This window comes from Salmo salar, chromosome 19 (genome assembly GCF_965601325.2).
Source record: "Salmo salar chromosome 19, fSalSal1, whole genome shotgun sequence".
Lineage (NCBI taxonomy): Eukaryota > Metazoa > Chordata > Actinopteri > Salmoniformes > Salmonidae > Salmo > Salmo salar.
In genome coordinates, this window is record NC_138309.1 from 68,419,095 (window position 1) to 68,444,115 (window position 25,021).

The 25,021-nt window shown below is 41.7% G+C and overlaps 1 protein-coding gene across 2 annotated transcripts in view; it reads right to left on the bottom strand.

Annotated features, from left to right (window-relative positions):
* Positions 1-25,021, bottom strand: part of kif22 (kinesin family member 22) — a 55,178-nt gene that overhangs the window by 4,905 nt on the left and 25,252 nt on the right. For both annotated transcript variants that reach the window (XM_014159252.3, XM_014159251.3), the window contains exons 8-11: positions 19,373-19,472; positions 8,307-8,493; positions 7,320-7,411; positions 6,827-7,027 (exon numbers count right to left, since the gene is read on the bottom strand). In XM_014159252.3, coding sequence (XP_014014727.1) covers positions 6,827-7,027; positions 7,320-7,411; positions 8,307-8,493; positions 19,373-19,472 — 580 coding nt within the window. The remainder of the gene's footprint in view (positions 1-6,826; positions 7,028-7,319; positions 7,412-8,306; positions 8,494-19,372; positions 19,473-25,021) is intronic.

Sequence of the window (25,021 nt, forward strand, 5' to 3'; positions counted from 1 at the left end):
GAGAAAAAAACAACAATACATTTTTGAACAAGGCTGTAGAGTAACAAAATGCAGAAAAAGTCAAGGGGTCTGAATACTCTCTGAATGCACTGTGCTTGTGTATGTGTATATACAGCTCTGGAAAAAATTAAGAGACCACTGCAAAATTATCAGTTTCTGTGGTTTTACTATTTATAGGTATGTGTTTGGATAAAATGATAAGGTTTATTTTATTCTATAAACTATTGACAACATTCTCCCAAATATTGTCATTTAGAGCATTTATTTGCAGAAAATGACAACTGGTCAAAATAACAAATGATGCAGTGTTGTCAGACCTCGAATAATGCAAAGAAAATAAGTTCATATTAATTTTTAAACACAATACTAATGTTTTAACTTAGGAAGAGTGCAGAAATCAATATATTTGGTGGAATAACCCTGATTTTCAAATCACAGCTTTCATGCGTCTTGGCATGCTCTCCACCAGTCTTTCACATTGATGTTGGGTGACTGCAACTTTTGGCGCAAAAATTCAAGCAGCTCGGCTTTGTTTGATAGCTTATGACCATCAATCTTCCTCTTGATCACATTCCAGAGGTTTTCAATGGGGTGGGGTTCAGGTCTGGAGATTGGGCTGGCCATGACAGGGTCTTAATCTGGTGGTCTTCCATCCACACCTTGACTGACCTGGCTGTGTGGCATGGAGTATTGTCCTGCTGGAAAAAACAATCCTTCGAGTTGGGGAACATTGTCAGAGCAGAAGGAAGCAAGTTTTCTTCCAGGAAAACCTTGTTTGTGGCTTGATTCATGCGTCGTTCACAAAAGACAAATCTGCCCGATTCCAGCCTTGCTGAAGCACCCCCAGATCACCACCGATCCTCCACCAAATTTCAAAGTGGGTGCGAGAAAACCAAGCGCTATGATGAAACTGGCTCTCATGAGGAGCGCCACAGGAAAGGAAGACCCAGAATTACCTCTGCTGCAGAGTATAAGATCAGAGTTACCAGCCTCAAATTGCAACCCAAATAAATGCTTCGGAGTTCAAGTAACAGACATCTCAACATCAACTGTTCAAAGGAGACTGTGTGAATCAGGCCTTCATGGTTGAATTGCTGCAAGGAAACCAATAAGAAGAGACTTGCTTGGGCCAAGAAACATAAGCAATGGACATTAGACCGGTGGAAAACTGTCCTATGGTCTGATGGGTCCAAATTTGAGATTTCTGGTTCCTCCCGCTGTGTCTTTGTGAGACGCAGAGTAGGTGAACGGCTAATCTCCGCATGTGTGGTTACCACCGTGAAGCATGAAGTGTGATGGTGTGGGGGAGCTTTGCTGGTGACATAAGGCATTCTGCAGCGATACGCCATCCCATCTCGTTTGCGCTTAGTTGGACTATCATTTGATTTTCAACAGGACAATGACCCAAAACACACTTCCAGGCTGTGTAAGGGCTATTTGACCAAGAAGGAGAGTGATGGAGTGCTGCATCAGAAGACCTTGCCACCACAATCACCTGACCTAAACCCAATTGAGATGGTTTGGGATGAGTGAAGGAAAAGCAGCCAACAAGTGCTCAGCATATGTGGGAACTCCTTCAAGCCTGTTGGAAAAGCATTCCAGGTGAAGCTGGTTGAGAGAATGCCAAGTGTGCGCAAAGCTGTCATCAAGGTAAAGGGGTGGCTACTTTGAAGAATCAAAAATATATTTTGACTTGTTTAACAGCTTTTTGGTTACTACATGATTCTATGTGTGTTATTTTATTTATTTAACCTTTATTTAACCAGGTAGGCCAGTTGAGAACAAGTTCTCATTTACAACTGCGACCTGACCAAGATAGCACAAAGCAGTGCGACACAGAGTTGCACATGGGATGAACAAACGTACAGTCAATAACACAATAGAAAAGTCTATATACAGTGTGTGGAAATGTAAGATTAGGGAGGTAAGGCAATAAATAGGCCATAGTGGCGAAATAATTACAATTTAGCAATTAAAACACTGGAGTGATAGATGTGCAGAAGATGAATGTGCATGTAGAGATACTGGGGTGTAAAGGAGCAAAAAAAAAAAATAACAGTATGGGGATGAGGTAGTTGGGTGGGCTATTTACAGATGGGCTATGTACAGGTGCAATGATCGGTACGCTGCTCTGACAGCTTATGCTTAAAGTTAGTGAGGGAGATATGAGGCTTCAGTGATTTTTGCAATTCGTTCCAGTCATTGGCAGCAGGGAACTGAAAGGAAAGGCGGCCAAAGGAGGAGTTGGCTTTGGGGATGACCAGTGAAATATACCTGCTGGAGCGCGTGCTACGGGTGGTTGCTGCTATGGTGACCAGTGAGCTGAGGTAAGGCAGGGCTTTACCTAGTAAAGACTTATAGATGACCTGGAGCCAGTGGGTTTGGCGACAAATATGAAGCGAGGGCCAGCCAACGAGAGCAAACAGGTCGCAGTGGTGGGTAGTATATGGGGCTTTGGTGACAAAACGGATGGCAGTGTGATAGACTGCATCCAATTTGCTGAGTAGAGTGTTGGAGGCTATTTTGTAAATTACATCGCCAAAGTTGAGGATCGGTAGAATAGTCAGTTTTACGAGGGTATGTTTGGCAGCATGAGTGAAGGATGCTTTGTTGCGAAATAGGAAGCCAATTATAGATTTCATTTTGGATTAGAGATGCTTAATATGAGTCTGGAAGAAGAGTTTACAGTCTAACCAGATCCCTTGTCCACATAAGTCAGAACCGTCCAGAGTAGTGATGCCAGACAGGTGGGCAGGTGCGGGCAGTGATCGGTTGAAGAGCATGCATTTAGTTTTACTTTCATTTAAGAGCAGTTGGAGGCCACGGAAGGAGTGTTGTATGGCATTGAAGCTCGTCTGGAGGTTTGTTAACACAGTGTCCAAAGAAGGGCCAGAAGTATACGGAATTCTGTCGCCTGCGTTGAGGTGGATCAGAGAATCACCAGCAGCAAGAGAGACATCATTGAAATATACAGAGAAAAGAGTCGGCCTGAGAATTTAACCCCGTGGCACACCCATAGAGACTGCCAGAGGTCCAGACAACAGGCCCTCAGATTTGACACACTGAACTCTGTCTGAGAAGTAGTTGGTGAACCAGGCAAAGCAGTCATTTGAGAAACCAAGGCTGCTGAGTCTGCCGATAAGAATGCGGTGATTGACAGAGTCGAAAGCCTTGGCCAGGTAGATGAATACGGCTGCACAGTAATGTCTTTTATCGATGGCGGTTATGATATCGTTTAGGACCTTGAGCGTGATTGAGGTGCACCCATGACCAGCTTGGAAACCAGATTGCATAGTGGAGAAGGTTCTGGTGGGATTCGAAACGGTCGGTGATTTGTTTGTTAACTTGGCTTTCGAAGGCCTTAGAATGGCTGGGTAAGATAGACATAGGTCTGTAACAGTTTTGGTCTAGAGTGTCTCCCCCTCTGAAGAGGGGGATGGCCACGGCAGCTTTACAATCTTTAGAGATCTCAGGCAATATGAGAGGTTGAACAGGCTGGTAATAGGAGTTGCAACAATTGCGGCAGAATTTTCGAAAGAGAGGGTCCAAATATTCTAGCCCAGCTGATTTGTAAGGGTCCAGATTTTGCAGCTCTTTCAGAACATCAGCCATCTGGATTTGGGTGAAGGAGAAATGGGGGAGGCTTGGGCAAGTTGCTGTGGGGGGTGCAGAGCTGTTGACCGGGGTAGGGGTAGACCGGTGGAAAGCATGGCCAGCCATAGAAAAATGCTTAATGAAGTTCTCGATTATCGTGAATTTATCGGTGGTGACAGTGTTTCCTAGCCTCAGTGCAGTGGGCAGCTGGGAGGAGGTGCTCTTATTTTCCATGGACTTTAGTGTCCCAAAACATTTGGGAGTTTGTGCTACAGGATGCAAATTTCTGTTTGAAAACGCTAGCCTTTGCTTTCCAAACTGCCTGTGTATATTGTTTCCTAACTTTCCTGAAAAGTTGCATATCGCGGGGGCTATTTGATGCGAATGCAGTACGCCACAGGATGTTTTTGTGCTGGTTGAGGCCAGTCAGGTCTGGAGTGAACCAATGGCTATATCTGTTCTTAGTTTAATTTTTTTAGTTTTTTTTTTTATGAATTGGGCATGCTTATTTAAGATGGTGAGGAAAGCACTTTGAAAGAATAACCAGGCATCCTCTACTGACGGAATGAGGTCAATGTCCTTCCAGGATACACGGGCCAGGTTGATTAGAATGGCCTGCTCACTGAAGTGTTTTAGGGAGCGTTTGACAGTGATGAGGGGTGGTCGTTTGACCACGGACCCATTACGGACGCAGGCAATGAGGCAGTGATCGCTGAGATTCTTGTTAAAGACAGCAGATGTGTATTTAGAGGGCAGGTTGGTCAGGATGATATCTATGAGGGTGCCCGTGTTTACGGATTTAGGGTTGTACCTGGTAGGTTCCATGATAATGTGTGTGCGATTGAGGGCATCTAGCTTAGATTATAGGACGGCCGGGGCGGCAGGTAGCCTAGTGGTTAGAGCGTTGGACTTTACAAGATCAAATCCCCGAGCTGACAAGGTAAAAATATGTCCTTCTACCCCTGAACAAGGCAGTTAACCCACTGTTCCTAGGCAGTCATTGAAAATAAGAATTTGTTCTTAACTGACTTGCCTGGTTAAAGAAAGGTTAAAAAAAATATATAAAAAAATCCCAGTTCAGGTCACCTAACAGTACAAACTCTGAAGTTAAATGGGGGGCAATTAATTCACATATGGTGTCCGGGGCACAGCTGGGGGCTGAGGGGGGCCTATAACAAGTGACAACAGTGAGACTTATTTCTGGAAAGGTGGATTTTTTAAAGTAGAAGCTCGAACTGTTTGGGCAGACCTGGATAGCATGACAGAACTTTGCAGGCTAACTCCACCCCCTTTGGCAGTTCTATCTTGGCGGAAAATGTTGTAGTTGTGGATGGAAATGTCAGAATTGTTGGTGGCCTTCCTAAGCTTTGATTCAGACACGGCTAGGACATCGGGGTTGGCGGAGTGTGCTAAAGCATTGAATAAAACAAACTTAGGGAGGAGGCATCTAATGTTAACATGCATGAGACCATCAGTTTTAATTTCTTAACTATTATTCTACAATGTATAGAAAAAGAAACCCTGAAATGAGTAGGTGTCCATACTTTTCACTGGTACCACACACAGAGTGCATTCGGAAAGTACTCAGCCAACTTGACTTTTTCAACTCGTGAATTTCATTGAAAATAGCTATGATGCACTTTATATGTTAAGGTATTGACATTAATTTTTTTTGCATATTATTACCAATGACTTATCAACAGCTGTAACAAGTTGTCCAGTGTAGGAAATCCTCACCGGTACCGAAGTTTATAGAAATACCCATTACCAGAATGCTAACAAAATTTGCACAAAATAATAGTGAAAGCACATAGCTAAATGCTAAATGCTAATGAGCAAAAACAAACCAACTAATTGCAAAGACAGGCAAATCCAGCTCATAAAGTTATAAAAGCATAGCTAGTAGCAACCAAATTGTATTTTCTGTGAGTGTGGATATTTACAAGCAAAAGTGAACAAGAGAAATTGTGCAAATGAACAAAGTTGTAATGCATGCTTTTCTGATGGAAGAGCAGCATATGTCCACGGAGCAGAGGGGGGAAGAACGGAGGAGAAAAAAAGCTAATAGGAAGCACAGGGGAAAAGATGGCAACAGCACATAACTAATCAGAGGTCTTTGACTTCTAGCAGAAAGCCATTCTAAGATATCTGATGGAAAAATGTTTGTAGTGAATTGCATACAAGTGTAACTTCATCTCATGTGCGCAGAACACAGAGACTCACCAATAGATAAAACGCAATAGACGTTTTAGTCATTGAGCAGACGCTCTTATCCAGAGCGACTTACAGTAGTGAATACATGCATTTCATTTTCATTTCATGCATTTCTTTTTTTTTTGTACTGGCCCCCCGTGGGAATCGAACCCACAACCCTGGCGTTGCACACACCATGCTGGCATTGCAAACACCATGCTCTACCAACTGAGCCACAGGGAAGACTCTCCCGCTTCTCCCGTTGTGCCATTTACAATCAAACACGTGACTTGCTCAATTATTCTGGGTAACTATGGTAAGCTTCATAATGTAAAATTATGTGACAGGTGAAATAAGATGAAATCTACTTTATCTCCTAAAGGATTGCACAAGTTGACTGCAGGTATTAACTTAAAAGGATCTACAAATTTTCAAAGAAATAGTTTGGACGGTATTGAAAAACTATGCTGTGGTTTTTCCCAAATACCCCGGTATGCAGCCCAAGCCTAGTGACAGTAACCAAAGGATAATCAAAAACTTGTGTACACCCAAAAGATGATACAATGCTTATCTAGAGGCAACACAACATTGTAAATCAGGTAAAACAAACAGCTTGTGACAGCAAGTAAGCGCGACATTCTCAAAACCCCTTTGGTTACCGTCTGTCATTTTGAGTTCCATTACACTTAAATATATGTAAAACCTAGGACTCACATACCATGCAATGCCCCTTGTAACTATTGTCTGATGTGTTTATGTTGTGTTTGAACCGTTTGTGATGCTGTGCTGCTACTGGTATGATGTTCTTTCTTTTTACAGTGTAACTGGGTGCCTTGAAAGGACGGCGCTTCAAATAAAATGCCTCGTTATCATTCTGATGAAGGCTTAGATGACAAGATGGCTGAAACATTGGTCTCAAAGTATTTGTTTTACTTCAAGAGCGAGAGCTACGCCCACTATCAACATTACATTTTTTTGTTTTTAAGAAATGGGCTAGCTGTAAATGCTGAAACTTAATATGGGCCCAAACAACACAGACCTGGGAGAAGGACCCTTGAATCTCCCTCCAGCCCAGAATGAGCTTGGCCTTCTTGTCCCCAATCTGCTGCAGGCCCTTCAGGTCTTTGAGGGACCCGGAGTTGAGCACCTGCAGGATCTTGTGTCGGGACTGGTCCAGCACTGACTTGTCCAAATGAGACTCCCAGCCGGTGTCCTTCACATTCTCTTTTCCCTCTTGGAGCTGAGAGCGAGAGAAGGTGGACGGCAGAAACAGACATATATATATATATATACACACATCAGAATTATTATTTTTTGCCTGCATATTACAGTGCACACCAACATGGGACAAAGGGTTCAGAACAGCTGTTTAATATTGCATGTTATGTGGCTTTGTTCCAATAGTCACACTAGAATTACCACTTAGCATCAATCAATGTACTGGGTGTGCATGCTAAGTGGTAGGCTAGTGTGGTTTTTGGAATGAAGCCAGTTTCATTTTACATAGTCAAACAACAAATGCTGTTGCTGACCTCACTCTGCTCCAGATTCTTCTGTTTCTTCATGAGGCAGACAGATGGCTTTTTGACCACTGGACAGTGCTGGAGAGGTTGTAGCTGGGACACTTAAAGGAAAAAGAGATGTCACACACACACACACACACAACATAGATTCCTTTCAATACTACATACAGGAAAAGCATAGACCCTGGCTATTTACAGAGCAGAAAATTAAACATTTATATAAAAAGCGCTATATGAACGTGGCAGAAAACATGCTTAAGCGAAAGACATGGGAAGATGCTCATTGGAAATGCACCGCTGCCAGACCCCAAGGTGCTGAAGTGGCTACAGATTGTATTAGTCATCATTATTTGGTTGGTTTGGGCAGATTAATAGGCAGACTGCATGGTCATATCAAGCTCCCGATCTAATCAATAGCCTTACTGTTTTACAAGACATTGCGCAATACGATATCAATTGTTGACACTTAAAGGGACAGTTCAGATTTTTTTAGGATTGGGTGAAATGTGTCTTGAGTTGTCTATATACCAGTAGTGACAGCATCCACAAAAATAATCCATACAAAACTTTGTTTGAAGTTACTTTGAGGCGATGTTTTGGCATGAAATGTAGACAATGCATTTTGAAACCCAGATTTTTTCTAATGGGGATGCTAACCATTAGCCAGTGGTGCCTGGAGTAAAGAACGCATTATCGTATATTATCACTATGGGCATAAAAAGATGAATTTAAGCCAATCATAAAAATAATATATAAAACATACCTTTAAAATTGGCAGGGCCATGTTCATTAGGCACTAAACGGAAGAAAACTGACTAAAATAGGGAGGGACTACCTTGAAATTAATGAGATGCTATTTTTCAGGTTCCGTTGAGAAACATTTTAAGCTGTTTTCCATTGCGTGCCCTTATGAACACGACCCAGATGTGTTAGAGAGGTTAAGCTTAGAGGTTCCTGGGGTAAACACTGGATTAGTGGGTGGGTGGGCTCACTGACCTTGTAGGGGCGACACAACAGCCTGCTGTTTTTTGGGTTTGGCCGCCGTGGACTGTTTTCTGTGTAGTGGGGGTAGATGCGTCCTGAAGAGGGGCGAGTCTCCCGATGACCCACTGTCCGAGCTGTTGCGAGTGGCACCATTTCCTGTCACTTTGCTCTCAAACTCCTTCTGCTTCTCTTTCAACTCCTGCACAGACAGCAGGAGTGAAGAGTTTTGTAGCCATAGAATTACAAATGATAACTAATAGGATCTCTGTGATTGTGGGACACTGCACATTAAAATCAACATTTCTGTAAATGTGCCAGATTTAGTCCAGGAAGCTAATCGTCCCATTTACTGTGTAAAGGTGATTCAGTATTTAGAATTAGGGATGAGCATTTGAAATTATTTCACTATTTGAATATCATGAAACTTTTGGACGTGGCTTTTGACCATTCCTTTGGGTTCATCATGTCTAACTATTGTTAAAAAAAAAGTTTGGTCCTAATCAGATAGGTTTGGTACTATATTTATTGAATATTATAAGAATTTGAAGCATTTGAGGTAGATATGTACATGAAGGCAGGGTAGTGACTAGGCATCAGGATAGATAATACTAAGAGTAAAATAAAGAACAGTAGCAGCAGCATATGATGCATGTAAAAGTGTGAGTGTTTGTGTTGTGTCGGTATGTGGGTTTTGTGTGAGTGCCAATGTAGTGTGTGTATTTAGTGTCATCCCCTCCTCCAAAAATTCACCTCTGGCAGGCGTTTCAGGTCACTCACGACCAAAACCTCCCGCCACCTGAAAAAAAGTTTCTTCCCGGGGCTGTTGCCTTCACCAACCGGCCCATAGAGACTAATGGAGTATACACTCTATGTTGCACACATCAAGCCATCTCTGAACAAAATAACTGGACTATACTGCATTGGCACTCTGTTAATCTCTCTGCATTTAGATAGTGCCTTTAGAAAGTATTCACACCCCTTGACTTTTTCAAAATTTTGTTGTGTTACAGCCTGAATGGATGAAATAGATTATATTGAGATTGTGTCACGAGCCTACACACAATACACCATAAATGTGAAAGTGGAATTATGTATTTAAAATTTTTACAAATTGATTCAAAATTTAAAGCTGAAATGTCTAAGTATTCAACCCCTTTGTTATGGCAAGCCTTAAGTTCAGGAGTAAACATCTGATTTAACAAGTCACAAAAGTTGCATGGACTCACTGTGTGCAATATATAGTGTTTAATTAACATGATTTTGTAATGTCTGTACCCCACACATAAAATGATCTGTAAGGTCCCTCAGTCGAGCAGTGAATTGAACCAAAGACAAGGGAGGTTTTCCAATGCCTCGCAAAGAGCGGCACATTTTTGGTAGATGGGTAAAAAATTAAAAAAAGAAGCCGACACTGAATATCCCTTTGAGCATGGTGAAGTTATTTAATCACACTTTGGATGGTGTATCAATACACCCAGTCACTACAAAGATACAGGCTTCCTTCCTAACTCAGTTGCCGGAGAGAATGGAAACAGGAATTTCCCCATAAAAATATTCCAAAACAATAGAATCATGTGCAAATATTGTACAATCCAGGTGTGCAAAGCTCTTAGAGACTTATTCAGAAAGACTTACAAATGTAATCACTTCCAAGGGTGATTTTAACATGTATTGACTCAGGGGTGTGAATGCTTATGTAAATTAGATTTCTGCAGTTAATTTTCACTTTAATGCAGGCAAACTCATGATAAGCTATAGACCACACTATCTACAAAGAGATTTCCCATTTATATCATTCGTAGCCGTCTATTTACCACCACAAACCGATGCTGGCACTTAAGACTGCACTCAAAGAGCTGTATAAGGTCATAAACAAGAACATTCTCATCCCGAAGCCGGGCTCCTAGTGGCCGGGGACTTTAATGCAGGCAACTCCATTTTACCTTGTGCAACCAAATTCTAGACCACCTTTACTCCACACAGAGATGCATAAACAGCTCTCCCTCGCCCTCCATTTGGCAAATCTGACCATAATTCTATCCTACTGATTCCTGCTCACAAGAAAAAACTAGAGCAGGAAGTACCAGTGACTCGCTCAATATGGAAGTGGTCAGATGACGCGGATGCTACGCTACAGGACTGTTTTTCAAGCACAGACTGAAATATGTTCTGGGATTCATCCAATGGCATTGAGGAGTATAACACCTCAGTCACTGGCTTTATCAATAAGTGCATCGACGACGTCATCCCCACAGTGACCGTACGTACATTTCCCAACCAGAAACCATGGATTACAGGCAACAGCCGCACCGAGCTAAAGGCAAGAGCTGCCCCTTTCAAGGAGCGGGACAGTTATCCAGCCAATTATAAGAAATACCACTATGCCCTCAGAGGAACCATCAAAGAGGCAAAGCATCAATACAGGACTAAGATTGAATCATACTACACCGGCTCTGACGCTCGTCGGATGTGGCAGGGCATGAAAACTATTATGGACAACAAAGGGAAACCCAGCCGCAAGCCTACCAGGCGAGCTAAAATGCTTTTATTGCTTGCTTTGAGGCAAGCAACCCGTAAGCATGCAGGAGAGCACCAGCTGTTCCGCACGACTGTATGATCACACTCTACGTAGCCAATGTGATCAACACCTTTAAATAGGTCAACATTCACAAAGCCGCAAGGCCAGACGGATTACCAGGATGTGTAGTCAAAGCATGCCCTGGCACGTGACATTTTCAACCTCTTCCTGGCCGAGTCTGTAATACCAACATGTTTCAAACAGACCACCAGTCCCTGTGCCGTACGTCGGTAGCCATAAAGTGCTTTGAAAGGCTGGTCATGGCTCACGTCAACACCATCATGCCTGAAAGCCCTAGACACACTCCAATACGCATACCGCCTCAACAGATCCATAGATGACACAATCTCAATCGCACTCCACACTGACCTTTCCCACATGGACAAAAGGAACACCTAGATGAGAATGCTGTTCATTGACTACAGCTCAGCTTTCAAACGCCATACTGCCCAAAAAGCTCATCACTAAGCAAAGGACCCTGGGACTAAACACCTCCCTTTGCAACTGGTTCCTGGACTTCCTGACGGGCCGCCCCCAGGTGGTAAGGGTAGGCATCTGCCACGCTGATCTTCAAAACTGGCTCGTTAACAGCTTCTACCCCCAAGCCTGCTGAACAACTAATCAAATGGCCGCTGACTATTTATATTACCCCCCCCCCCCCCCCCCCCCCCCCATTTGCTTTTACACTGCCGCTACTCACTGTTTATTGTCCATGCATAGTCACTTTACCCCTATCTACATGTACAAATTACCTCGACTAACCTGTACCCCCGCACATTGACACTGTACCCCCTGTATATAGCCTCATTATTGTTATATACATTTGTGTTACTTTTTACATTGTTTATTTAGTAAATATCTTATTAACTCTTTCTTTAACTGCATTGTTGGTTAAGGGCTTGTAAGTAAGCATTTCACGGTAAGGTTGTATTCAGCGGATGTGACAAATATCATTTGATTTGATCTAGACATGACCCCATCACCGACTGAAGTTGCAGCTCTGGCAACCATTGTACCCTTTCCAAATAGCTTATATTTTATTTTTGAATTATAAGGAAACTTGACACTTTTTAATGTTTCAATAGGCCTCAAGTGTTGTTGGATGGTTGTTTGACAGTCGCTGAGGCTTGTTGTGTCTTAACATTAAACACTTTCAGATGAAGCAGGTTTAGCTAGTTATCTAGCTATCATTGCTAATGTTAGCACCAAAGATACAGGCTGAGAGATCAGGATTCCTTAATGATTTGCCTTTCAATTTCATAATCAATGTTGTGTTCTTCTAACAGGCATACATGTTGTTTGGACTGTTGTTTAAGACAGTGGCAAAGAAACTCGGCTGTTATTGTTGCAAACACTATCATTTTGGATGTAGCATGCTAACTAGATACAGTAACGCTTATGGTTAGCCTAGCTAGTTACAGTCAAAAATCATTTGAAGTTAGATGCCATTGCAGTTGGTGACAACATGAATATAAATATAGCATGACATTCATGCAAGCATTATAATATATTTACAACCCAAAAGTATTGTTAAATGCCCTCATAACTTATGACATAAGCAACATATTTAGACTAAGCTTCAAATGGGCTTGTTAGCCAGTTAGCTAAGCAAAAGCCGCTTTCAAGTGCTAGTCAGAAGTAGGAAACTCAAATGTCCGACTTGCTAATTGGTTAAACTCAACACGTTTATAACTACAACCAAATAGCAAGTTGAAAATGTCAGAGTTTCCTAGTTCCGACTAGCAACATACCTGCAGCCTAACTAGGCAGAGCATTGAATCATGGGAGACTAAATGCACCTTACGGACATAATCAATCCCTATCCCAGTCTGCTGTCCCCACATGCTTCAAGATAGCCACCATTGTTTCTGTTCCCAAGAAAGCTAAGGTAACTGAACTAAATGACTATCGCCCCGTAGCACTCACTTCTGTCATCATGAAGTGCTTTGCGAGACAGTCAAGGATCATATCAACTCCACCCTAGACCAACTTCAATTTGCTTACCATCCCAATAGGTCCACAGACAATGCAATCGCCATCACACTGCCCTATCCCGTCTGGACAAGAGGAATACCCATGTAAGAATGCTGTTAATTGACTACAGCTCTGCATGTAACACCATAGTACCCTCCAAACTCATCATTAAGCTTGAGACACCGGGTCTCGACCCCACCCTGAGCAACTGGGTCCCGCCCCCAGGTGGTGAGGGTAGGAAACAACAACAACACCTCCACTGATCCTCAACACTGGGGCACCACAAGTGTGTGTTCTCAGCCCCCTCCTGTACTCCCTGTTCACCCACGACTGAGTGGCCATGCAAGACTCCAACTCAATCATCACGTTTGCAGATGACACCACAGCGGTAGACTTGATTACCAACAACAACGAGGAGGTGAGGGCCCTTGGAGTGTGGTGTCGGGAAAATAACCTCTCACTCAACGTCAACAAAACAAAGGAGATGATCGTGGACTTCAGGAAACAGCAGAGGGAGCACCCCCCCTATCCACATCGACTGGACATCGCTCCACAGGTGGCGAATCGCATCTCTGCATGTCTGGCAGACATATCAGTGTGGATGACGGATCACCACCTCAAGCTGAACCTCGGCAAGACGGAGCTGCTCTTCCTCCCGGGGAAGGACTGCCCGTTCCATGATCTCGCCATCACGGTTGACAACTCCCTTGTGTCCTCCTCCCAGAGTGCTAAGAGCCTTGGCGTGACCCTGGACAACACCCTGTCGTTCTCCACCAACATCAAGGCGGTGACCCGATCCTGTAGGTTCATGCTCTACAACATTCGCAGAGTACGACCCTGCCTCACACAGGAAGCGGCGCAGGTCCTAATCCAGGCACTTGTCATCTCCCGTCTGGATTATTGCAACTCGCTGTTGGCTGGGCTCCCTGCCTGTGCCATTAAACCCCTACAACTCATCCAGAACGCCGCAGCCCGTCTGGTGTTCAACCTTCCCAAGTTCTCTCACGTCACCCCGCTCCTCCGCTCTCTCCACTGGCTTCCAGTCGAAGCTCGCATCCGCTACAAGACCATGGTGCTTGCCTACGGAGCTGTGAGGGGAACGGCACCTCCATACCTTCAGGCTCTGATCAGGCCCTACACCCAAACAAGGGCACTCCGTTCATCCACCTCTGGCCTGCTCGCCTCCCTACCTCTGAGGAAGCACAGTTCCCGCTCAGCCCAGTCAAAACTGTTCGCTGCTCTGGCACCCCCATGGTGGAACAAGCTCCCTCACGACGCCAGGACAGCGGAGTCAATCACCACCTTCCGGAGACACCTGAAACCCCACCTCTTCAAGGAATACTTGGGATAGGATAAAGTAATCCTTCTAACCCCCCCCTTAAAAGATTTAGATGCACTATTGTAAAGTGGTTGTTCCACTGGATATTATAGGTGAATGCACCAATTTGTAAGTCGCTCTGGATAAGAGCGTCTGCTAAATGACTAAAATGTAAAATGTAAAATGCAGTAGTGGAGAAGGTGGAAAGTTAAGTTCCTCGGTGTACATATCACCAACAAACTGAAATGGTCCACGCACAGACAGTGTGATGAAGGTGCAACAGCGCCTCTTCAGCCTCAGGAGGCTGAAAAGAATGTGGCTTGTCAGCAAAAACCCTCACTAACTTTTACAGGTGCACAATTGAGAGCATCCTGTCGGGCAGTATCACCGCCTGGTATGGCAACAGCACCGCCCACAACCTCAAAGCTCTCCAGAAGGTGGTGTGGTCTACACAAAGCATCACCGGGGGCAAACTACCTGCCCTCCAGGACACCTACAACACCCGATGTCACAGGAAGGCAAAAATGATAATCAAGGACAATAACCCCTCCCCCCCCCAAGTCACTACCTGTTCACCCCGCTTCCATCCAGAAGGCGAGGTCAGTACAGGTGCATCAAAGCTGGGACAGAGGGACTGTTAAACAGCTCTCTCAAGGCCATCAGATTGTTAAACAGCCACCACTAGCACAGAGAGGCAGCTGCCTAACTACAGACTTGATATCATTGGCCACTTTAATTAATGGAACACTAGTCACTTTAATGCCACTTTAAGAATGTTTACATATCTAGCATTACTCATCTCCTATGTATATACTGTATCCTTCACCATCTATTGCATCTTAGCCGCTCTGTCACTGCTCATCCATATATTTTAAACTTACCGTAATTTCCGGACTATAAACCGCAACTTTTTTCCCACGCTTTGAACCTCGCGGCTTAAACAATGACGTGGCTAATATATGGATTTTTCCCGCTTTCACATTTTTTTCCTTTAAAAAACACATTCTGTGATGTGCTCAGTTTTTTGCCGGCATGAAGCTTTCATTAGACCAATGAAATTGCCGAACGGGTTAAGGTCAAACAACTTGTTTACTGTTTAGATTAAATCAAGCGCTCTCAAACGTCCCATCATTCTGATTACGGTAGTCATTTTGTCACCCTCATCATGGCAAAGACACGGAGAAATGCATAGTATGCAGCTTTCAAGTTGAAGGCGATTGATCTGGCTGTTGGAAAAGGAAATAGAGCTGCTGCACGGGAGCTTGGTCTTAATGAGTCGATGATAAGACGTTGGAAACAGCAGCGTGAGGAATTGACAACTAAAGATTACTGCTAATTTTTTATTTTTTGTTACAAGCCGTGTTTCGTTAAAGCCTATTTATTTTTGTTACAAGCCGTGTTTCGTTAAAGCCTATTTATTTTTGTTACAAGCCGTGTTTCATTAAAGCCTGTGTAAAGTTCATTTGTTTCAATGTACCGGTAGGCACCTGCAGCTTATAGACATGTGCGGCTTATTTATGTTCAAAATAATATTTTTTTAAATTCAGTGGGTGCGGCTTATATTCAGGTGCGCTAAATAGTCCGGAAATTACGGTGTATATATATTCTTATCCCATTCCTTTACTTGATTGTGTGTATTAGGTTTTGATGTGGAATTGTTAGATTTTCCCTGTTAGGTACTGCTGCACTGTCGGATCTAGAAGCATAAGCATTTCGCAACACTCACAATAACATCTGCTAACCATGTGTATGTGACCAACAAATTTGATTTGGATAGGATTTGAAATCGTAGTATGCTGTAGATGAGGGCAATACAGAAGCTTAAAAAAAATAAAAAGTTCGGTATGACTAACAAAAATGATAAATGTTAATTAACTATTACACCCCTTAACATTATCCACATTTTATTACGTCACAGCTTTATTCTAAAATAGCCCATAACAACAAAGCAAAAACCGTTTTTGGAATTTTAGCAAATACACACACACTACCGTTCAAAAGTTTGTTGTCACTTAGAAATGTCCTTGTTTTTGAAAGAAAAGCATAAAATAACATCAAATTGATAAAAAATACAGTGTATACAGTATTAATGTTGTAAATGACTATTGTAGCTGTTCTTTTTTTATTGAATATCTACATAGGTGTACAGAGGCCCATTATCAGCAACCATCACTCCTGTGTTGCAATGGCACGTTGTGTTAGCTAATCCAAGTTTATCATTTTAAAAGTCTAATTGACCATTAGAAAACCCCTTTTGCAATTATGTTAGCACAGCGGAAAACTGTTGTCCTGATTAAAGAAGCAATAAAACTGGCCTTTAGACTAGTTGAGTATCTGGAGCAGCAGCAGTTGTGGGTTCGATTTCAGGCTCAAAATGGCTAGAAACAAAGGCTATTCCATGCGAGAAATTGCCAAGAAACTGAAGATCTCGTACAACGCTGTGTACTGATAATGGGCCTCTGTACGCCTATGTAGATATTCCTCAGCCGTTTCCAGCTACAATAGTCATTTAAAACATTAACAATGCCTACACTGTATTATTTCTGATCAATTTGATGTTATTTTGATGGACCAAAAAATGTGCTTTTCTTTCAAAAACAAGGACATGTATAAGTGACCCCAAACTTTGGATTGGTAGTGTATATAAATACAACGGATATGACATTTACTTAAGTATTCAGACCCTTTACTCAGTACTTTGTTGAAGCACCTTTGGCAGTGATTACAGCCTTGATTCTTCTTGGGTATGACGCTACAAGCTGGGCACACCTGTAATTGGATCCTCTCAGCTCTGTCAGGTGGATGGGGAGCATCGCTGCACAGCTATTTTCAGGTCTCTCCAGAGATGTTCGATCTGGTTCAAGGCCAGGCTCTGGCTGGCCCACTCAAGGACATTCAGAGACTTGTCCAGAAGCCACTCCTGCGTTGGCTTGGCTGTGGGCTTACGATCATTGTCCTGTTGAAAGGTGAATCTTTGCCCCAGTCTGAGGGCCTGAGTGCTCTGGAGCAGGTTTTCATCAAGGATCTCTGCTCCGTTCATCTTTCCCTCGATCCTGACTCGTCTCCCAGTCTGTGCCACTGAAAAACATCCACACAGCATGATGCTGCCACCACCATGCTTCACCGTAGGGATGGTGCCATGTTTCCTCCAGATGTGACGCTTGGCATTCAGGCCAAAGTTTTCAATCTTGGTTTCATCAGACCAGAGAGTCTTGTTTCGCATAATCAAACTCCAAGCGAGCTGTTATGTGCCTCTTACTGAGGAGTGGCTTCCGTCTGGCCACTCTACCATAAAGGCCTGACTGGTGGTGTGCTGCAGAGATGGTTGTCCTTCTGGACGGTTCTCCCATCTCAACAGAGGAACTCTGGAGCTCTGTCAGTGACCATCGGATTCTTGATCACCTCATAGACCAAGGCCATTCTCCCCCGATTGTTCAGTTTGGCCAGTGGTCTGCTCTAGGAAGTCTTGGTGGTTCAAAACTTCTTCCATTTAAGAATGATGGAGGCCACTGTGTTCTTCGGGACCTTCAATGCTGCAGAAATGTTGCGGTACCTTTCCCCTGATCTGTGCCTTGACACAATCCTGTCTCGGAGCTCTACGGACAATTCCTTCGACCTCATGGCTTGGTTATTGCTCTGACATGCAGTGTCAACTGTGGGGATGATATATAGACAGGTGTGTGTCTTTCCAAATCATGTCCAATCAATTAAATTTACCACAGGTGGACTCCAAGCAAGTAGAAACATCAAGGATGATCAATGGAAACAGGATGTACCTGAGCTCAATTTCGAGTCTCATAGCAAAGGATCTGAATACTTAATTAAGGTATTTATAAATTAGAAATACCTGTTTTCGCTTTGTCATTATGGGGTATTGTGTATAGATTGATTAAATATTTTTCCTCAACAATTTTAGAATAAGGCTGTAACGTAACAAAATGTGGGGGAAAAAAAATCAAGGGTTCTGAATGCTTTCCGAATGCTCTGTATATTAACAGCATAATAACTGGTTATAAAGTGGTGGAATTGTCCTTTAATGATAAGGTGTGCAAGGTAGTTGGTTTTTCCACAAGCCTTTTTCAAATGGCAAATGAATGAAACCGTAAACAAATTGGTTCGCTAGCACACTGAACTACTAAATCAAATGTTTATAGCTATTATGTGTCTAAACTTAAAAACACTTGCTCTTTTTGCAAACTGATTTTCAGCTGATGTTTTTTTGTTAAAGAAGAAAAAAGTAGACTAATGATTCTGATGAAAATACGCTCTTGGCCTTATTCCAAAACTGCAGCTTGTGGTTGGAACACACAATGGGTTCCAAAATTGACACACTTGATAAAGAGCAAAAATAATTCAAATACGTAGCTATATTGTATGCTCCAAAAATGTGGGAAATATTATTTTATACTAAAACGATTGCTCAGAGAAAGAGATTTTGTTTAACAAGAAAACCTTTTTTTTTTTTTTTTTTATAAAAAAAAAAAGGCAGGTGCCAATTATGGACACCCCTATTTTCAATACCTCACCTTGTGAGGATAATGGCACGGAGCCTTAAAAAAATATATATATATCCATTATATATATATATATAAATATATATATATCCATTATATATATATATATATATATATATATATATATATATATAAAATATATATATATCCATTATATATATATATATATATATATATATATATATATATATATATATATATATATATATATATATATATATATATATATATATATATAATGGATTTCAAGTTCGGAGACTGAGATGGCATATGTTAATTTTGTGGCCAATTAATCAATTTTGTGGATTTTGATGTGTGCCTGGGCTTATTCAGGCAGCTACAAAGCCGATTCCACCTGCCCCACTGTTCAGTTTACCTGCACCGGGAACATCAGCAACTTAATGTCAACCCCTGCATGGTATGTCCTTGTATGTAAAAATGTCACACAGATAATTTAATACAGACAAAGCCTTTTCATTGTTAAAATAGGCATACCACCCCCCCAAAGTGAACACTCACACAAGTGACCTAATACTAACGTCCGTCCAGATATTCAAATAACCGTACCCATCGCTAGTGAGAATGCGAATGTTCAGTATCTCATGACAGTTCGGTCTTATTAACTAGGAAATCAGCTTGTACACTATTCTGAGTGTGTGTGTACACTCTGTGATAAAGGGTGCATGCTCTTTACCTGGATCTCTCTGTGCATGTTGAGTCTTTCCTTTACTGGGGTGCCCATCAACAGCTTCTCCAGAGCCAACAGCCGGTTCAATACAGATGGGTCTGTGGGGCTGAGAAAGAGACAAGAGAGAGAGAGCAAGAGATAAGCAGGGGAAAGGGACAAAGAGAAATGTGACTAAGCTCAGACAGGAGGGAGCTTCCAAAGTTGCTCAGTAAGGAGAGAAAAAAAGAGAAAGAGCTAATGCCTAGTAGTAGAATGAATTGTTATGAGTACAGTAATACACAAAAAGGCATAGAAAAGACAGATTTGTCTCTTTCTATAAGGGTCGCCAACAGGCACAGCAGTCAGTGGTGTTTGTTATAGGGAGAGAATTCCTTTCAGCACCAGCTACCAAATCCTGGCCTACTGCACTGACGCCAAAACCTGTTAAGATGCTGTCAGAGAGAGGATAGATAGATAGATGGATTTACAGGCATGTAGAAAAGTAAGTACACCGACTGGAAAGGTAATTCTTTAAAATTATTATTATTTTTTTTTACATATTTTGACACATGGATAGTTGAGCTAAATTCCGACCACATTCATTGATAAAAGGTGACCCAATTTTTAACAAATCACAAAACAAAAAAGTTAAAACAAAAATGTAATTTCCTTATGCGGAAAAAGTTAGTACATCCCTACCTTTACCATCACATAAAATGGCTAAAATATGATTAGAAAATGATTAGAAAATCTGATTAAGTTGGGAGGGTCCAGTCTTCCATAAAGATTAGAAACTTAGTCTGGTTTGGTCTTAACCATATGGGTGTGTGGTAACATCATGCCAAGATCAAAATACCTATTCGAGGCCCTCAGAATAAAGATTATTGATGCCCATGAGTCTGGGAGGGGTGACAAATCAATTTCCAAGCAGTTCGAAGTACATCATTACACTGTCTGATCATCTACAAATGGAGAAATCTCCAGACCACTGACAATCTACCTAGGACAGGTCGTCCCACCAAATTCTGACCAAAAGATGATCATAGAAGTCTAAGAACCCCAGGGTAACATCAAGGGATCTACAAACCTCTCTTGCCACTAATCAATGGCAAAGTGCATGAATCTGTCAGAAAGAGACTGCACATATTTGGCCTACAAGGGAGGTCAGGAAGAAGCTTCTGCTCTCAAAAAATAATATCAAGACACGACTGACATTTGCCAGACAACACCTGGGTTAAGAACAAAACTACTGGAGCAATGTGCTCTGGACAGATGAGTCAAAGGTGGAGTTGTTTGGCCTCAATACCAGATGGCAGCGTTTCGTTTTTACCAAACATGGCTTTAAACAGAAGAACATCATACTAACCGTAAAGCATGGAGCCGGTGGCATTATGGTTTGGGGATGATTTGCTGCCTCAATGATTGCAAGTTGGCTAGGCCCTGAGTCAACCATGAATCCCATATTGTACCATTGAGGAGAATGTGAGACCCTCTGTCAAAAAGCTGAAGCTGAACCAAACATGGCTCATGCAACAACAGGACAATGATCCAAAACACACAAGCAAAGCTACAACAGAATGGCTCAAAAAGAAGAAATGGTGGGTTATGGAATGGCCGAGTCAAAGCCTGGATTTCAATCCTGTCAAAATGCTGTGGGGGGGGACTTGAAGCGAGCCGTGCATGTAAAAAAGGCCCCGAACATGACACAGTTGAAGCAGTTCTGTAAAGAAGAGTAGGCAAAGATTCCTCCCAGTCGATGTAAGAGACTAATTGACAGTTACAAGAAACAGCTACATTAAGTTATTTCATCCAAAAGGAGGCAACACCAGCTACTGAAGCTAGGGGTGTACTTATTTTGTCCGCATTTCTGTAGATTTTTCATGAATAAATTATTCCAAAGTATAATCTTTCAGTGTCCATTTGTTAAATTAGGTTACCTTTATCTGTCAATAGTGTTGAAGTGAAGATTACATATCCATCTGTCCAAATATGTACCAAAAGAAAAGACAACTTTCCAAGAGGGTACTTACTCACAGTCACTACCATGAAAGAGAACAGTTAGTCATGTGGAAAAGTAAGTTTATATGCACACTAACAATTCAATATTAAACTGATTATGGCAGTAGGTAGATTATGCAATAGTCCTGTAAACACCGTACTGTGCTTATCTTAAATCAGCGTATGGTCATAATCGACGTAAGCATACAGCGATGAAAATACCTGGTTTTCTAAGATACCTTTCGAATTATTAGGACATGTAAACATCTTAAAATCGGCTGTTCCAGCAGTGTATTTGATCTGCGCATGTGTGCTAGCACCAGCCCAGCGAGCCTCTCTTTAGCGTGAGGGAAGTGTGTTCGGAAACAACTGAATGCCTGCGTCTTGAGTCATTTTTACATACCAATTACAAGTTAATTAAAAAATTCAAATATGCTTCCCAAAAATAACATGTTCGCTGTGGTAGAACATTTATTTTAATTGACAATTTTCTGCATTTATCAGACTGCCATCAGGTTGCCTGATTTCAGATGTGTCCATGTAAACAGGGTAATTAGGGAAATCGTTCATCTTGCAATGCATGTAAATGTTTTAATCGAACTATTATATCAAATCTGATTATCCACATAATCATATTATTGTGTGCATGTAACTGTACTCACAGTTTGACATATTCCAACATTATAAAGGCAACCTTCTTACAACTAGCCACTTCAAAACTGTTATGTTAATAAATGTTTAAATACAATAAATAATATTATATACACGCACGAACACGCAGAAGCCATCTGACATAAAGAAACGCATGTCGGTGTCGTAGCATGCCACCGGCATATCTCTACAGTACAAGTCAAAAGTTTGGACACACCTACTCATTCCAGGGTTTTTCTTTATTTTTTTACTATTTTCTACATTGTAGAATAATAAAACTATGAAATAACACATATGGAATCATGTAGTAACCAAAAAAAAGTGTAAAACAAAATCTAAATATGTTATATTTGAGATTCTTCAAATAAGCCAACCTTTGATGACAGCTTTGCACACTCTTGGCATTCTCTCAACCAGCTTCATGAGGTAGTCACCTGGAATGCATTTCAATTAACAGGTGTGCGTTGTTAAAAGTTAATTTTTGGAATTTCTTTCCTTCTTAATGCGTTTGAGCCAATTAATTGTGTTGTGACAAGGTAGGGGTGGTATAAAAAAAATGTATTTTACCAAATAGGGCTAAGTCCATATTATGGCAAGAACAGCTCAAATAAGCAAAGCGAAACGACAGCCCATAATTTTTGTTTACCTTTATTTAACTAGGCAAGTCAGTTAACCTGTTGGGGCTAGGGGGCAGCATTTGCACGTCTGGATAAAAAAAATGTACCCGATTTAATCTGGTTACTAATCCTACCCAGTAACTAGAATATGCATATACTTATTATATATGGATAGAAAACACTCTAAAGTTTCTAAAACTGTTTGAATGGTGTCTGTGAGTATAACAGAACTCATTTGGCAGGCAAAACCCTGAGACATTTTCTGACAGGAAGTGGATACCTGATGTGTTGTATTGACTTTAAACCTATCCCATTGAAAAACACAGGGGTTTAGGAATATTTTGGCACTTCCTATTGCTTCCACTAGATGTCACCAGCCTTTACAAAGTGTTTTGAGTCTTCTGGAGGGAGATCTGACCGAACAAGAGCCATGGAACGGTGATGGCCGATTAGACTCTGACGCGCGAGTTCATGTTGGGTACCCTCGTTCCAATACGTTATAAAAGAGTATGCATTCGTCCACCTTGAATATTATTCATGTTCTGGTTAAAAAAGGCCCTAATGATTTATGCTATACAACGTTTGACATGTTTGAACGAACGGAAATATATTTTTTCCCCTCGTTCATGACGAGAAGTCCGGCTGGCTTACATCATGTGCTAACGAGACGGAGATTTTTGGACATAAATGATGAGCTTTTTTGAACAAAACTACATTCGTTATGGACCTGTGATACCTGGAAGTGACATCTGATGAAGAGAATCAAAGGTAATGGATTATTTACATAGTATTTTCGATTTTAGATCTCCCCAACATGACGTCTAGTCTGTATCGCAACGCGTAATTTTCTGGGCGCAGTGCTCAGATTATTGCAAAGTGTGATTTCCCAGTAAGGTTATTTTTAAATCTGGCAAGTTGATTGCGTTCAAAAGATGTAAATCTATAATTCTTTAAATGACAATATAATATTTTACCAATGTTTTCTAATTTTAATTATTTAATTTGTGACGCTGACTTGACTGCCGGTTATTGGAGGGAAACGATTTCCTCAACATCAATGCCATAGTAAAACGCTGTTTTTGGATATAAATATGAACTTGATAGAACTAAAAATGCATGCATTGTCTAACATAATGTCCTAGGAGTGTCATCTGATGGAGATTGTAAAAGGTTAGTGCATCATTTTAGCTGGTTTTATGGTTTTGGTGACCCTGTCTTTGACTTGACAAAACATTACACACAACTCTTGTAAATGTACTGTCCTAACATACTCTAAATTTATGCTTTCGCCGTAAAACCTTTTTGAAATCGTAAAACGTGGTTAGATTAAGGAGATGTTTATCTTTCAAATGGTGTAAAATAGTTGTATTTTTGAAAAATTTGAATTTTGACATTTATTTGGATTCAAATTTGCCGCTCTTGAAATGCACCTGCTGTTGATGGAGTGCACCACGGGTGGCACGCTAGCGTCCCACCTAGCCCCAAGAGGTTAAGAACAAATTCTTATTTACAACGATGGCCTAGGAACAGTGGGTTAACTGCCTTGTTCAGGGGCAGAACAACAGATTTTTTTATCTTGTCAGCTCAACCTTCCGGTTACTAGTCCAACGCTCTAACCACTAGGCTACCTGCCGCCCCATTACTTTAAGACATGAAGGTCAGTCTATCCGGAAAATGTGAAGAACTTTGAAAGTTTCTTCAAGTGCAGTGGCAAAAACCATCAAGCGCTATGATGAAACTGGTTGTCATGAGGACCGCCAGAGGAAAAGGAAGACCCAGAATTACCTCCGCTGCACAGGATAAGTTCATTAGAGTTATCTGCACCTCATATTACACCCAAATAAATGCTTCACACAGTTCAAGTAACAAACACATCTCAACATCAACTGTTCAGAGGAGACTGTGTGAATGAGACCTTCATGGTCGAATTGCTGCAAAGAAACCACTACTAAAGGACACCAATAATAAGAAGACTTGCTTGGGCCAAGAAACACAAGCACTGGACATTAGACCAGTGAAAATCTGTCCTGATGAGAAAATTTGAGATTTTTGGTTCCTCCCGCCGTGTCTTTGTAAGACACAGAGTAGGTGAATGGATGATCTCTGCATGTGTGGTTCCCACCTTGAAGCATGGAGGTGGTGGTGTGATGGTGCTTTGCTGGTGAGACAGTCTGTGATTAATTTTAAATTCAAGGCACACTTAACCAGCATGGCTACCAAAGCATTCTGCAGCGATACGCCATCCCATCTTGTTTGCGCTTAGCGTGACTATCATTTGTTTGTCAACAGGACAATGACCCAACACACCTCCAGGCTGTGTAAAGGCTTTTTGACAAAGAAGGAGAGTGATGGAGTGCTGCATCAGATGACCTGGCCTCCACAATCACCCAACCTCAACCCAATTGAGATG